The sequence below is a fragment of the Pseudopipra pipra genome, chromosome 21 (genome assembly GCF_036250125.1).
Source record: "Pseudopipra pipra isolate bDixPip1 chromosome 21, bDixPip1.hap1, whole genome shotgun sequence".
Classification (NCBI taxonomy): Eukaryota; Metazoa; Chordata; class Aves; order Passeriformes; family Pipridae; genus Pseudopipra; species Pseudopipra pipra.
The window spans coordinates 253989-268895 of record NC_087569.1 but is presented as its reverse complement, the minus strand read 5'-3'; the positions used below and the strand labels follow the sequence as shown (position 1 = coordinate 268895).

The following is a 14907-nucleotide window of genomic DNA, read 5'->3' as shown; positions in this document are numbered from 1 at the left end:
ATATCCCAGGACTCACAGAGTTAAATCACCCATTGTGAAACTTCCTGCCCTGGAGGATGAACTAGGCATTCCCACCCGAACCTGAGAATATATAATCCTCCGGCTTTGGGACTTCTGGTACCACCCTTCAGATCCAGAGGAGGACAAGAACTTCAACAGGACTGTGACTGCCACTCTCGACAAGATGGCAATCATTACTTCTGCAGAACTGTGACCATCATCTGGACCAACAGGCTTCCTTTCCTTTTACTTTGCACCTGGGGGGGGCCACGTGGTAACAGCAAATGAACACTGTTCTGTTCTTGTCACAGAGTGCTGGGTTATACAGCTGCCTTTGGGGGGTAAAACCAGTTTTCGCTCTATCATTCTATTTATTGTAATCTTTTTAGTAAATTGTAACTCTGACTTGTAATCTCTCTTGAGTTGGGTTCATTTCTCCTGCCGGTTTACTTTTAAACCAGCACAGGTCACAAAAATAACTGTCACATCAACTGACTGCTTAGAACACTTTGAGAGCATCAGAAAAGTTTAAAAAAAATAATAAAAGATTCTAGCATGCCCCAGAGTGGTGTAGTTTGGAAGATTAAAACAAAACCAAAATCACAAAAGGCAACCTTGTGGAAATATGAAGAGAGAAATGTGGTTGGAGAAGAAGTACAACTCCAACTAAGATGACACCTTTTCAAATATTTCAGTAAAAAAATCCCAACTGATTACATTAATTTATTCTCACAAAAAACATTTCACATCTCTAATCTTCTAACAGTGTTTCCACATCTGCTCCTTCACTGCAATCAAACACTGGTGGCTTCCTTTATACATATCAGGTAAAAAACATATACCTGACTATGCCGTCTACTATAAAAGCAGACAGATGAATGGGCTATGTGTCCAGAAACCAAAACAAACCAAGGAATTAAGGAGAGGTAAAGGACTTCCAAAATATCCCAGGGGAAGCATCTTTGACCAGAGTAACCACGGCGTGTGGATGCATTTCTGTGGAGAACTCTACATAAGGGATCATGAAACAACACCACCAAAAAGATCCCAACTTTCTGTGTGTCCATTCACGTGCTCACTTTGAAGAACAAAAAGCAACAAAGGTAGCCTATGATGATGATTATACTCCTGCAATACATCTAAAAAGAGCCCTGGGCTCTTAAATGAATGCTTGCACAGCTCTGTCTCGCTCCTGCAGCAGAATATCTTTTTATAAAACCAAGCAGAGGGACAAAAGATGCTTTATTTTTATCTTACTGTAGGGGTGGTACCCTTTCAGAAGAATTTGTAACGAGGAGTTAGAACTTGTTTTCCCTAAGAAAGTCCCTCCTGCCCGAGTACCTTTTAAAAAATAATTGGATGTTTTCCCTTCTTTTTGCATTCCAGAGAAAAAGCTGCAGTCTCTCTCTCTGGGCTGAGGAGAGAGAAACCCTCATGGATGTTACAGGCCATGCTGGCGGTGAGCCTGGGGGGAGGAGGCCAGAGAAGAAAACAAGCCTGGCAGAGATCAGGAGGCAGGAGTTTCTCAGGCCCAGCATTTTCCTCAGCTGGGGCAGATTTTGCTTTGTAGGTTTTTGTGTTCTTGCCTTGGAAATAAATCTGTTTTGGGATCGTTCCAATGCCTTGGCATTTTGGGGGGATACCTGCGTGTATTTTACTCTACACTTACCAACAGTGCACTCTTCCACTTTTCTTCTCCCAGAATTGCCAGCTCCATTAGTTGACTGGGCACTTTTTGGTCTCTCGTTAGGGGGCAGATAGTCATCATCATCTTAAAGAAACATAAAAATTGAACACTGGTTCAATGTCCAGACAACTCATGTGCAATGCTGGAACTGCTTTGAATTGCAAAGCTCTAATGCAAGTATTGGACTGGGCTTATCAGGGCACCAAACTGTGCAACACATTACTTATGTGAGAAACTTTAGAAAGCTCCTCTTCCTACCCCTGTAGCAACAACCTGTGCAAGACAGATTCTGTAAGGCACAAAACAGCAAAAAGCACAGCTGCTTCTGTACTTCCGAAGGAAAACAATATTGTGTTTTGAAACATGACTGCAAACCTCACAATCATAAAATGACCATGCAACAGCAAAAGGAAATCAGGAAATAAACTGCGCAGATATTGATGACTTTTTTTTTATCTAACTGGAAGTAGTACCATTCCACTAGAAAGTCTCACAACAACAGCACCTAAGTTTTGTCCTGAAGAGCTCAAAGGTGATAAAACCAGTTTTGAAACACTGTAAAACTAATGGACACAAATGAAAACTCATGTAACAGGTCAACTCCACCTTAAACACACACACATGGACAGACAGGAAAACTGCAAATGCAGGAATTTTTGGGTGAGCTGCTACTCAGCCAGTCACTTCTCAATCCAACCCTATCCTCCTTAGGTTCCTGAGCTAGGAAGACTGTCCAATTCCCAACACCTGCGACCTTAATGGAAAATGAACCATTTCAACAGACAAAGACAATCAATTTCACATAATAACAGGTACCCAGGAGTTTGCTTCGCAAGAATAACTTGACATGTTGACACACCTTGTACCTATGCAGTTGTATTATATTCCGTTAGACAAAACCCCTTCAGACCATTTTTACTTTTGCGTAAAGGCCTTTACGGATACACAGAACTTAATGACTCTTCTCTTATTACCTCTTCTGTTGAGGTAATAAGAGAGTTGAGAGTTATTTTATTGTTGAAAGTTATTTTATTGCTGGATGACAAAAAGGTAATAGTAATGCCAGAAGTGGCAGCTTCTGTCCTAAATGCCCCTGCCTATTTCCTAGATTGCTAATTGGGTGGTCTCAATCCTAATCGAATTCCAGAAGCAAGCACTGCAAAAGCCACTCGCAGAAGTGCTTTAAAGCAGCCACAGGACATGTAATCCACAAACACAAGAAACAGAGCTGACTCCCAACCAAGATCCTAGACTGAAAACAACAGCAACACTGGGCAGTGGCTTTAGTGCCATTCAGATGAGAAAGGCAAGTGGCAAGTACAAAGGTTTTTCTCTCGTATTTATCGCTATGAGGCAAATAAATTGAGGCTTCGCTTATGCCACCTGTGACACAGCCCTTCTGTTCTGGTACAGTTCTTCCCAGAAGCTAGTGTTCACCAGAAATTTTATATAACTACAGTGTGCTTACAAAACAATGTGTTCTTCAGAATGAATGAAAGTTATAACATCCTTCCTGTGTGTTCAATGACTATTCTTCATTACCAACACTTGAAATTAACGTGAAAGATGCAAACTGCTGCCAGGCATCATTTCAAAACCAGCCCAGGAAGTCCAATATCCTTCACCATATTGTAGCTTTATAAAACTTCTGGACTAGATCTGTTTACCAAGCAGTGCACAATCCAAGCTGCAGTCAACACTGGCACATAAGTCTGTTTATTCAGTGACAAGTAACCCAGGCACTGGAAAGCATTTTTTGGATATGAAAATGCCCAACAGACTGAAATCAATGAACCACTGAACTGACCTTCAATAGTGACCTCAACCTCAGGATTCTCACGTGTTTCTGACGACTCATGCTGGGAGGAAGCTGAAAGGGAAAAACAGGGCTGCTGAATGATGGACACAGAAAAGGGTTTTCTAACCAAACCCTCCACGATTCTGCATTTAAACTAACATTTGTCAGAGAAACCCCTGGCACTCACTGCAGGGAAGAAAAGCAGAAGCAAAGATATTTTACCAAAAGCCTTGAAGCAATTCCAGACAAGGGTAAGGAGGTGAGGATTACACTTGCTAAACCACGTGTGCAGCAGTGCAGAGTTGGTGGCAAGGACAGTAGGAAATCCCTTCTTCTTGGCTTAGAAGGATTAATACAATCATAAATATTTTTCTCTTTGTTATCAAGGATTACTGAAAATATAAACAAAGGCTGTGTGCCACCACAGATTATGCATTTCTTTACCATTTACACAGCCTCTGGCTGTTGCACTATAATGACCGCCGCCATAACAGGCTGCAAGGCCAATAATGAAACACGGGAGGGAAATTCATGATCACAAAGGCTTTTGTTGGGGCCGTGTGCACCAACAAAACAAACAGCATTAGGCCTATCAACACTCGGTGTGAGAAACAGCAATTTATATTCAACTGCAGTAAAGTTTAAAAAACTACAGGCAGCTAGATCAGAAACTATACCAACATTAAGTAGCAGGGTATGAAGGAACGTGTTTTACTTATTCTGGCACAGTAATGCTGCACTTGTGCATTTTCAAGAGCATCTGCTTTCAGATCTCTGTAAGATGGAGTATGGATATGGAGCCACACTCATGGCTTTCTTTACAGATATAAAGGAAAAAAATATACTACAGTAAAATGTCAAAAGAAACTTTTAACTCCAACTATGCATTGTAATTTTACACTGGTAAAATCCAGAGGTATAATGTTCACATGAACAACACACAGAAGACTCATTTTCTGAATCTTAAAAATTCATGGCAGCCAGAGCACTCTGAGCTTATGAAGAAATTCACATGCTGAAATGCAGGTGTGTATTTTCTGGTGTTTGGAAATGGGGAAAGCAGTATCTTTAATACAAACTGTAAGAAGCTGAAAAAAATTGAACAATTTTGGGGTAAATGTATTTCAGCTATTGCTGAGATGCAGTAAGGAATTGCTTCCACTAAACACAGACTTCCCATTTACTTTTTTCTGTTTGTGCCCATTCATCTCACACTCAACGGAGAGAAATGATCAAGTTGGACTCACAATTTATAAGAAGAGTTTTATTAAACTTAATAAGCAATTATTAAACAGATTGAATTTCTTGAGAAACATATCTATTCACACAAATCACTAGTGATAAATCTGATGCTTGGTCCTGAATTTATAAAAGGAAGAAATAAGATTCCCTTCTATATGTTTCTCTACTTGAACACCTGGGAATTAAAGCAACTGAAATTTTCACTTCTTTTGATGTTTTAGTTCCAATACCATCACTTTTATTGGAAATCAAGGGTTCACATATTCAATTTCCAAAACAAGAAAAATACAACCAAAAGATCTACCTGTGTAACTTTTTGCAAGACTAGATTTTTCATCCATGTCTGATGTCTTGGAAGGGCCTGCTTGGGAATAAAGAGAAGGGCTTTTAAAGGGTGTCTCACAACAAACACCTATAGAGAAATTTGCCAAGTAACTCTTAATTTCATATACTATATTTTCATTTCATACTTTCTGTAATCCTGAACTTCGGAAAGACTGTGTTAAATATTAAGTATCTATAAGTCCTTACTTACCTGGTTCAACAGAATAAAAATGTTGAGGGGCTACTGTCAGGTGTGTGTCTATTTCTTGGACTACTGAACAACCAGACACTCATGCAGAACAGCAGGCTTTCATTTTTTTGGTGTTAATGAACTAATTTTAAAACACAAATTGTTGATGTTTCTGCCCTTTTTCAATGAATTTTTTATCAGCTTTATCTCTTTCCTGTTCGTAAAATTTATATTCCTAAGGAGTACTCTTTGCCTTTCAAATTTCTACCTACATTAAACACGTAAATTCAGAGAGATTAAAATAACTTATGACACTGTCCAAGGCTGTTTGCTTTTCATAATAACAGCTCTTTTGAACGCTACAGACAGATTGGTTAAAAGGGGCTGGTGCAGAAACCAGCATACAAATGACACTTAACTGATTAAAGTAACACTCCTAAAATCCTACCGTTTAATGCTCTGGTTCTCCTGCAGCTACACTGGAAGGATGAGCTGTAGGCTATTTTTAGCAAAAACTATGACCATTTGCTTTATTTTGTAGCATGTCTCTGCAAAGGCAATACTGGAACACACCTCAGAATAACTGCAGTTTTTGAAGGTTCAGTTCCTGCACAGCACCACCACGCACACACAAACCCCTATATGACTCCAGAGTTTATAGCTCTCTACAGTTTGGACAACCTTTGGCTTGAATCAGAGCGGTAGCTACTCAAAGAATGAAGAGGAAGCTGCTTTACTCCAGGGAACTTGGCATGACTTGACATGGGAATATCTCTTTTAACTCAGAGCACCCCATCACTTCTACCAATCTACTCAAATCCCCCCCTTCAAATCCACACTGCTTAGACTTCACTATGGAAGTATATTGTATAACTGGGATTTTTCAGCTCAGATAAATACGCTGCAGAACAATGGGTACTATTTTGTAAGGACGCAATTTCAGAGCAGACTCCCTTCAGATGGCATTGGGTTACACTGCGGGATATTTTGGCACTGTTCAGAATAACTTAAATGACAGGCAGAATGGAAATGCTGTATCCTAACAGAGCTATGTAATTGCGTGTTTAATGACCAAAAATAAGTAAACGGAGAGGCGTGGAGAGAGCAACACTTATGCAACCAACCCTTTCATGAGATAAACACATATGAAAATTACTATCATTACCTGGGATATTAAATCTACCGTAGTCAGGGTCATCTGATTCCCCCTTCACTGGTACTGTTGCCGTTTCCGAAGAAATTCCTGTATTAGCAACAAAGGAATGAAATATGGAAAATAGTAATAAGCAGATTCTTACAAAACCCAAACAACAGCACCCACCAAGATCCTTGCTGGTCTCTGTCAAAAAAAAGAAGAAAAAAAGAAGAAAAGACACTACACATTTGTTGAGCTAAAACAATGGTAAAAAAGTGACCTGCTGGTTTCTTATGTTTTAGTCTGGTCACCCTCCGAAAAGATCCAGGATTAAATGCTTCCCTACAAACTAAATGTGTCCCTGCAGATGCTATTTCAGATCTGAAGATTTTTTTTAAATGGGCTCCTTCCTTTTGCATGCTACCACAGAAAAAGAATATATTTTACTACTCATCGTGCTGAAAATACTCGTAGACTGCTCCTGCTCACTTCTCTGTGCAGACAAGTTCAGATACAGCCTGCATCAAACTGCACTGCTGACAGAGCAACACATACTCCCTCCATAAGCCTTGACAGCATTGTCTAAAATGTTTTCAAAACTTTCTGACAAAAGAAAATGTGTAGAAAGCAGCATAGGAAAGAGCTGGGACTGACTTGGCAAAAAGTTCAAGTTAACCCTTTGTGTATGTCAGGCTAAATGTTAACCACATAGGGTTCCTAAACCACAAATTTAAAGTTGTGAAGCACAAAGAACTACATCAAGAAACTGGACTACATACAAAAACTTAATTCTTATAGGAAAGTGAGCAGTGCAGCCCAACCCAACAAAAAGGAAAGTCACCACCTTATCTTCCAGCACACTTGCTGCCTCACTGGCTTTAACGAGGTTATCCATGCGTTTACCTCACAGCAGACTCTTAAGCATTGCTCTGCCACAGATCACAATGGCTAGGGGAATCATCTGTTATCTTCAAGGCAACTTAGGAACGGGTTGGCAATTTTTTAATAACAAATAACACATCTTGGTATTTATTTATTTATTTCCATTTTGGCTAGAAAATGGACATTTTGTTATTTTCAATATGTTAGTAATATTAACAAATAAACAAAGGTTTTTTGTTTCCCATTAGGGACAAAGATATCTTGAATTAGAACAAACCCAACCAAAACAGAGGAATTTCCTCTTTTCTAAACTACTTAAAGATAAATTATTTTAGTCTACAATATATTACAAATTTCCTCCCTCTTGAGATGGAAGCATTTAGCTAGGGTTCAATATTTGATAAAAACTCCAACCAAAAAGTGGAGAGTTTCAAGGAAAAAAAAGGGTTTTCCATCTCACCAAAGATGTCTTTTTGCTGCTTTTGTTTATTTAAGCTTCCTAGCTTTGCTTAAATTCAGATTTTTTTATTTTTTTTTTTGCAAATAAGGGCAAAATTTTGAACATACCAGAATCTCCGCTTGGCTCCATTTTCACTTTAATAGGAGGACAACTACAAAAATAAACAAATCAAGCAGATTGACATTATCAAATACAAACATCACATTTCTGGGAAGTTCCTCAAGCTTTACAACCTGTCAAGTAAAATCAATCTCCCAGAATTATTTCCAACAAGAACACAAAAGTAAAAAACTGCATATTGGCTTATCTGACTCATATCATGCGAATTGCCAGGAATCTCCTGTCCCTACATTTTTTGGGGCATACAAAATATTCAAAACATGTTTAGCATTTAATGAGAAGCAATCACAGAAGCACAGAAAATTAAGGCCTGTTTTCACATTAACCAATTTTTTATGTATTCCAACTATAATATCTTCATTTACTAACCAAAAAAATTACTTTTGTTTTTTTTCAAACTGAGGAGGGGGAAGGAAGCAACTTGACATCTGTTCCCCCTGTTATACCATAAAATGTGGCAAACTTATCCCTGACTGACAAACTGTGAATTAAGAACACTCCATGGGCTAATTAAACCACAGAGACACTTTGCCATTTGTTTAACTTGCAACGGTTTCTCCATAAATAATGGTCCAAAGAAGGAGAAGATGTTTTTATAATGTCAAGCAAACAAAAGTTATCTAAAGGTCAGCTGGGCAGAAAAAGCACACCAAGAGAAAGATAAACCACATGAAAATGCATAGTTGATACAAAAAAGAAAGCTACATTATTTTAAGTTTACCTTCCACCCAGAGGTGTAACTGAATGTGAAGCATCTGTCATATGAGCTCCTGAAAGTTAAAAACCAGTATTTGAATTTCCTGTACTCCATTTACTTTAAATACAAATTGAAAATATAACATTGATTTCACAAAGCAAAAACCTGTTTACATTTTACAAGCACATGTGCATATTTTCTGTATTCACAGATAATGAGAGAAAGATCTCATTAAACTGCCTTAATAATCTATAAAGCAACACTAATATAAAATCTATCAGATGTGCATGGTAAAATGCACTGCTGTCTTTTATGATGCTAAGTGAAAATCTTGGGAAACAGGGATAAACAAGTCTTTCACCTAAACTCTGTTAAAAGAAAATGATAGTTTCATATAGATTAAGTTTAGTCCTAAATTACACCTAGACAGAAATAACTTATATTTTTAGAATGTCATTCACCACATTGAAAACCTACATTGCATTTTCAATAGAACTATATTGTTACCAGAATCTTTGTAATTTCCCAATCTCTAATCTTCTAACTGAGCACAAACAACACATTTTTAATTTTACTAATCAAGCATCAACTTCCATCTGTTTCACCTAAGAAATTAAACTCTTCTTTTTTGATTACATTCCTATAGAGATTGCTTCATCCTTTTCTAAAATGAATCCTCACATATATTCATTTAGCAAGTAAAGCAACATGATCCCATGAAAGGAACAGAAGGGATTTCTCCTAAGCTAGAATTGAATCTTTTAGGATTTTACAAAACTTACTCTAGCTCAGATTTTTTTGATATATAGAGGTTTTCATAGGAACTACAACACCAAGCCACTTCAGAAGATTAAATTAATTTTTATAATTAAATATAAATGCCAAAATCAGCTCTGTAGTGGAACATAAGCACTGCAAAGTTTTGGCATCTTCTAAAAATGCAATGCAGTCCTTTGCAAGTTCCATTCTCCCTTCCCTAGGATACTATCCAATCCACATTAAACTTAAATTCAGTAAACAGATGAAAAATTAAATAGAATGAATTTAATCTCTAATGAGTTGCTCCTGGAAAAGGTTATAGCTTCATAAATAAGGCAACTCACGGTCTAGAAATTTCTGCAGTTTTGCTGCTTTATGGACATGACCAAATATTCTATCTACATTGCTATCTAAACTCAAATTGCAATCTCTTTCTGTTTAGTCTGAGTAAGCAGTAACTTACCTATGTGTTCCTCTGGTTCTAGGAAAGGCCTGTGTGGAAATATGGAAAGAAAAACTCAGCTTTAGCAAAGACATCAATAATTACTTGGTAGTGTAACATTACAGAGAGTGCATTCCTGTTTAAGAGGAACAGCCTGCAATGTAGCTATTTAAAAATTAAAATTAATTTTACTTAATTTAAGTACAAAACTGAATTGGACAGACTAGTGCAAAAGAGTGAGCAAATAACCTTTTGATAATAAACGAGATCCCTGACTTGTTTTCCAAAATCCATTTCAGGGTTGAAACATCGTAATTTGCTGGATTTTTAAACGCAAGTCCTTTGGGCAGGCCCTGCACTATCACAGCAGACTGGTCCCTCTGAATCTTCTCATATGGCACAGATACCATCGTTGATGTTCCTAAAGCTTCACCTAGAAAAAAAAATAGAGATTGTTTTGAGGTCAAGATTGCTCAAGTTAGCAAAAGAATGAGTCTCTCTCGTAACTTTGGAGAGGACTGGAGCAAAAGCAAAGTGCAGATGCAAATCTCCTCAGAAACCAAGTGCTGCTGGTATTAACATGGCACTGGGTAATAATCTGAAATCACATCCCACAAAACACATCAAGAAGCAAATTAACCACTATATGTGTAGTTTTTAGAAACATCTACTAAAAGTTTCTAAAAATAGCAGTGTAGTTGGAAGGCTAAGATTGTGCAGTTTCTTCCTCCCAGCTGGAATAAAAACTTAGAAACCTAGAACAGCTCTTCAGAAAATTTTAAAGCACTCACCATAGCAAAAGCAGAAAAAGTCCTCCACAGACTTTCTAAGAGTTTCCACGTCTACAACATTCCCTGTGAGATTGTTTACCCCTGTTTCAGCTGGTGTAGTCTTCGTTTTCTGCAGTTCTGCAGCCCTGTCCTCTTCTGTAACACCTGGCAGTTATTTATAAAAAATAGACAAAAATAAAATAATAAAATAGGAAGTTATTCAAACTGCCAGTACCCTCCAGTTTATACTAGAGATGCTCAGGAAGGATTCGTGCCAGAAAATCCTAAGATCTTATTTGCCTTAGAAGCAAATGCACACATGTACATAAGCAATGAGCAAACTTGAATTTACACCAGAATAACTATATTCTCCTTACAACCTTTGTAAATATCACCCTCTGAGGATTAAGAATGATGAATTAAGAGACACGTCCAAGGAGACCTTTTTTTGGCATGAAGAAGTAGAAAACACTATTAGTCTCAGGAGAAGATAAAAATAAAATGCAAAACTGCCAAGAAAAGAAGGACCAACAGAGTCACCAGCAAAAAGGTAAAATGCCAGTGTGGAGGGTCCCATAGCTCTCTACTGCTGTGCATGACATCTTATGCAGCAATTCTGTTACATTCTGGTTTGTTTATGCTGTATGTGCTTCGCTGAAGTTTTTATAGAAGGGATCTGAGTTCTGCCACAACAGCTCTTGTCTCCTTCAAAGGACATTTTAAGTACACGCCTCTTTTTGCCATATAGAAGGAGCTGGAAACAAGCCATCATCATGCAGAATAGAGAGGATTTCAGCCCTACATTTGGTTCTAGTCTCTGAGTAAAAGTCATTGCAAAAGGAGTGAGGGAATAATAACACTTTCAATATTAAAAAGCAAATAAAAGGGATGGCTTCAGGTGGCAGCCTTTCTTTCTCGTTGTTCAGTTCTTGCAAAGATTTACTGAGAATCATCCAGCAAACAACAGAGATATGCTTGCCTACCTGGAAGGAAAGGCAAGGAAGATCTGTGTTCCTGTGTGCAAGAGCATGATCAATGCTGATGCTGTGTCATGACTTCCCCACGAGCCAGCACAGCAGTAAGCCTGACACACTGCGATGTGCATCACCAGGACTCCTGACATCAGAATTCTACACTGACACAAGAAAACAAACATCAGTTTGAACAACTGACTACAAATGGGCTGTGCAATGAGCTGAAGCAACAATGCTTTTAGTAAAACCATATTTATCATCTTAAAAGCTCATATCTTCATTTAAAAGAGAATCTTGTCCTTCCTTTTCAGATCACACATCTGGCTTCATGCCCTGGAAACCCACCTCCATGCAACATTGAGCTTTCCAGCTCTTGAGGCCTGAAACTTTTGCTTTCTCTGCAGTATCACAGGGCCTATCAGAACACGAAAAATAACATAGAAGTGGGATATAATTATATACCTGTAACACAGGTGCTTAATTAATGACAGTTTTTAAGACTTGCCTGTGGACTCGGGGATAAGAGACACCAGTTTCCATTTACAGCTCCATGTAATGTTGCTTTTCGAGTGGGGTTTTTTCCGTGTAAGAAACTGATTCACTGAAAATGCCTTTACTGCCATCAGCTTCTCAAAAGTGTACCCACACTTTTTAAAAATAATACACAAACCAAAATTAAAATGACAACACTACCCACTTCACACTAAAATGAAAAGCAGACAGAGAGATAGAGAAATTTTCTTTCTTAACTAGAAGAGAAATCCTTAATGGATTTTTTATTACATGATTTTTATCCATTTTCTTAAGCTTACATTATGCATCTGCCTCCCTAATCTCTCCCACATTCTTTGGCCAATATTAATCAAGTCTGACAAACAAGATCAATTTTCAAGCACAGCAAGATCTGTGAGAGCCTTGCACAATTGATCAAACGTAGCAGCCATTCACTCCTCCTGGCAGCACTGAAGGACACGTGATCCCTTAGAGGGTACACAACTTCACAGGTTCTGCTGAACCCTCGCTACAATTATTGGAGCCCGCAGCAGGATTCAGGCTACCTTTGGAAGAGGGAGAGGGTGCCTGGGACATATGCAACAAGATCTAGTAGTAAAGAGGGATGAGGGGGCTGTATTTACAGGGTAAATAGCTCATGAAGGGGGAGGAATGGTTATATGTAGAAGAATAGCATTCTACACAGCTGTGAGCATACTGCAGGAGAAATCCAGTTACTCTGCAAAAACTTCTACATTCAGGAGGATTACAATTCCCCAATTCCCAACAATGCTCATTTTGCACTGAGAGTCCATATATACCTAAGTGTCTCTTATCTTCTTGTACTATCCAGGTGTGTTGGATATTCAGAATATCCTTCTCTCCTGGTCTGACAGTCCAGAATACCACTTGGCTGGAAAAGGAATCTCCCAGCTATCTCCATTCTTATAAAACAGATATAGTATAAAATGAATAGGCTGCTTTACAGAAAAAAAAAATCCTCTTACAAGAAAGCTTATGATGGAACAAAAATATTTGAAATGATGAAATTCTAATTTGGTAATTTTTTCTTGTTGCATGTCAGCAATCGGACAGCTAAACCTTGACCTCTGTATGGGCAGATGCTATAGCTTCCTGCCTGAAGCAGCTGCTTATAATTTGATACAGCTCTCTTCATCACAGAGAACACAGCTCAGCACTTACTCTAAGGTCCACACAGTCTGAGTGCAGCAGACTGATAGAGGCCATAAGTGTCTGTCTGCCAAGCACCTGACCCAGATGTAAGGGGAGAGCTGTGTTGGGAGAAGGCAGGCTGCATTTCTCCTGTGGAGCAGAGCATTGTAGACAAGTATCTACAATGGGGTCACATTGTAGACAAGTGTCAAACCCAGCACTGTCCACATCTCACCAGAGTAAGAAACCAAAAAATCAAGCTTCAGCAGAAAAATGAGCTGTCAGTCCCATGGCACATAAGGCATCTTGAAACATCAGATGATTTTTAATCAGGTGGCTTTTAATCCCCCAGGTAGAGAAAGCTAAGAAGTAATCATAAGAGTATGAATGTGACTCCTGCATAGGCACTCTGAGAGGCAACTTAAGGGCAACAATGATTTTGTGACAATGCTCACATAGATATATTTTACTATGTGCTTAAGGAAAATTACTGCATGAACATAACTATGAGCAATGAAAGAGAGAAAGTAAATGTGTGTATGGCTAAAAGCATTTAGGTTTGGTTTAGAATGCATCCACCCACCTCATCTGTGAGCTTTTTAAGACCACCACTGTAAAGTTCGTGAAATTGGAAAATATCCTCAAAGTAAAGAAAATTAATTTTATAATTATCAAACAATCACCTAATCCACAAGAAAAGCAAATCACCTGAGGCAGAATTTAGGAGCCATAGAATTTCAAAAAGATTGTCTGTCTCCAGTAATTTCCTGTTTGTTTTCGACTCCAAGGGATCAAGATGGGTAGCTTCTGGGAAAATGGGACCGAACTTTCCCTGTAAGTTTTTAAACCAGTTGTTAACTTCATACCCCTTAGCTGGCTAGGCAGTGACAGAACATGAAAGCTTTGGAGCAATCAAGCCAAGCAACCCAGCTGTACAAGTTACCCAGCTCTGAAATGACCCCAGAAAAACACCAGGGAGCTCTGAGCTAGGCAGGGCATGGCTAAAGCTAAGGATGCTGGAAAGAAAAGGCATCCGGACTAGCACATGACCCGCTAGAGTCTTTGTTCCTGACATTTCTACAGGGAAGAGAGGTAGATGATGGAAGCAGAGAAAGCACTGCCACGGAAGAGAGGCAAAATAACTTGCATCTAACTATGTAGCAGAATTTTTGAAAATGCATGCTGCTTTTCGAGAACTCACTAAAAGGGGTGAACTGACTTGTAAAACAAGAGAAACTGCCAGTAATGTAAAACTCAGGAAAAGCAGATTAATTCACCCCTAATACCATGAGAAAGAGCTTGCAAGGGAAACTATAAGAAATGCCTGACTAGCTGGGTTGGCCATCATCCACTTAAGGTAAAGCCCTTTAACCAGTCCAGGAAGCTGGAGGAAAAAGAAAGGGCAAGTAGTAGAAAGCGGGCAGTAGTAGAAAGTAGCAAATAGCAGGCCACAAGGTCCAGCTAAATGATAGGAAAATTATTTTCATCTAGACTATTAATGCGGAATTCAGATTATGAACACATATTAATATGTGAAAAATATGCAGTACAGAAACTACATTATTTGCATTGCAAACGGTTAGGTAGAAGAGGATTGCAAGCTGAACCATTTAAGTGAGGTCAAATGGAGACAGCGATGGCAAAAACCCCACAGCTCTTACCGTAAGACAGATGGAGATGATTGCTTTGGATTTTATTATTTGCAACTGCAGCTGCTGGGTAAGTGCTACGAATATTATTTTTAAACTAACTGCTAAGCACA

At 38.6% G+C, this 14907-nt stretch overlaps 1 protein-coding gene across 14 annotated transcripts in view; it reads right to left on the bottom strand.

Moving 5' to 3' along the window:
- Window positions 1-14907, bottom strand: part of GTF2I (general transcription factor IIi) — a 105189-nt gene that overhangs the window by 69424 nt on the left and 20858 nt on the right. For 12 of the 14 annotated variants that reach the window (XM_064677584.1, XM_064677585.1, XM_064677587.1 and 9 more), the window contains exons 4-12: window positions 10528-10671; window positions 9986-10169; window positions 9758-9786; window positions 8560-8608; window positions 7826-7869; window positions 6407-6484; window positions 5032-5091; window positions 3495-3557; window positions 1670-1771 (exon numbers count right to left, since the gene is read on the bottom strand). In XM_064677584.1, the coding sequence (XP_064533654.1) occupies window positions 1670-1771; window positions 3495-3557; window positions 5032-5091; window positions 6407-6484; window positions 7826-7869; window positions 8560-8608; window positions 9758-9786; window positions 9986-10169; window positions 10528-10671 (753 nt within the window). Of the gene's footprint in view, window positions 1-1669; window positions 1772-3494; window positions 3558-5031; window positions 5092-6406; window positions 6485-7825; window positions 7870-8559; window positions 8609-9757; window positions 9787-9985; window positions 10170-10527; window positions 10672-11489; window positions 11626-14907 lie in introns of those variants that run through there. The other 2 variants (XM_064677593.1, XM_064677582.1) reach the window with 2 other exon arrangements.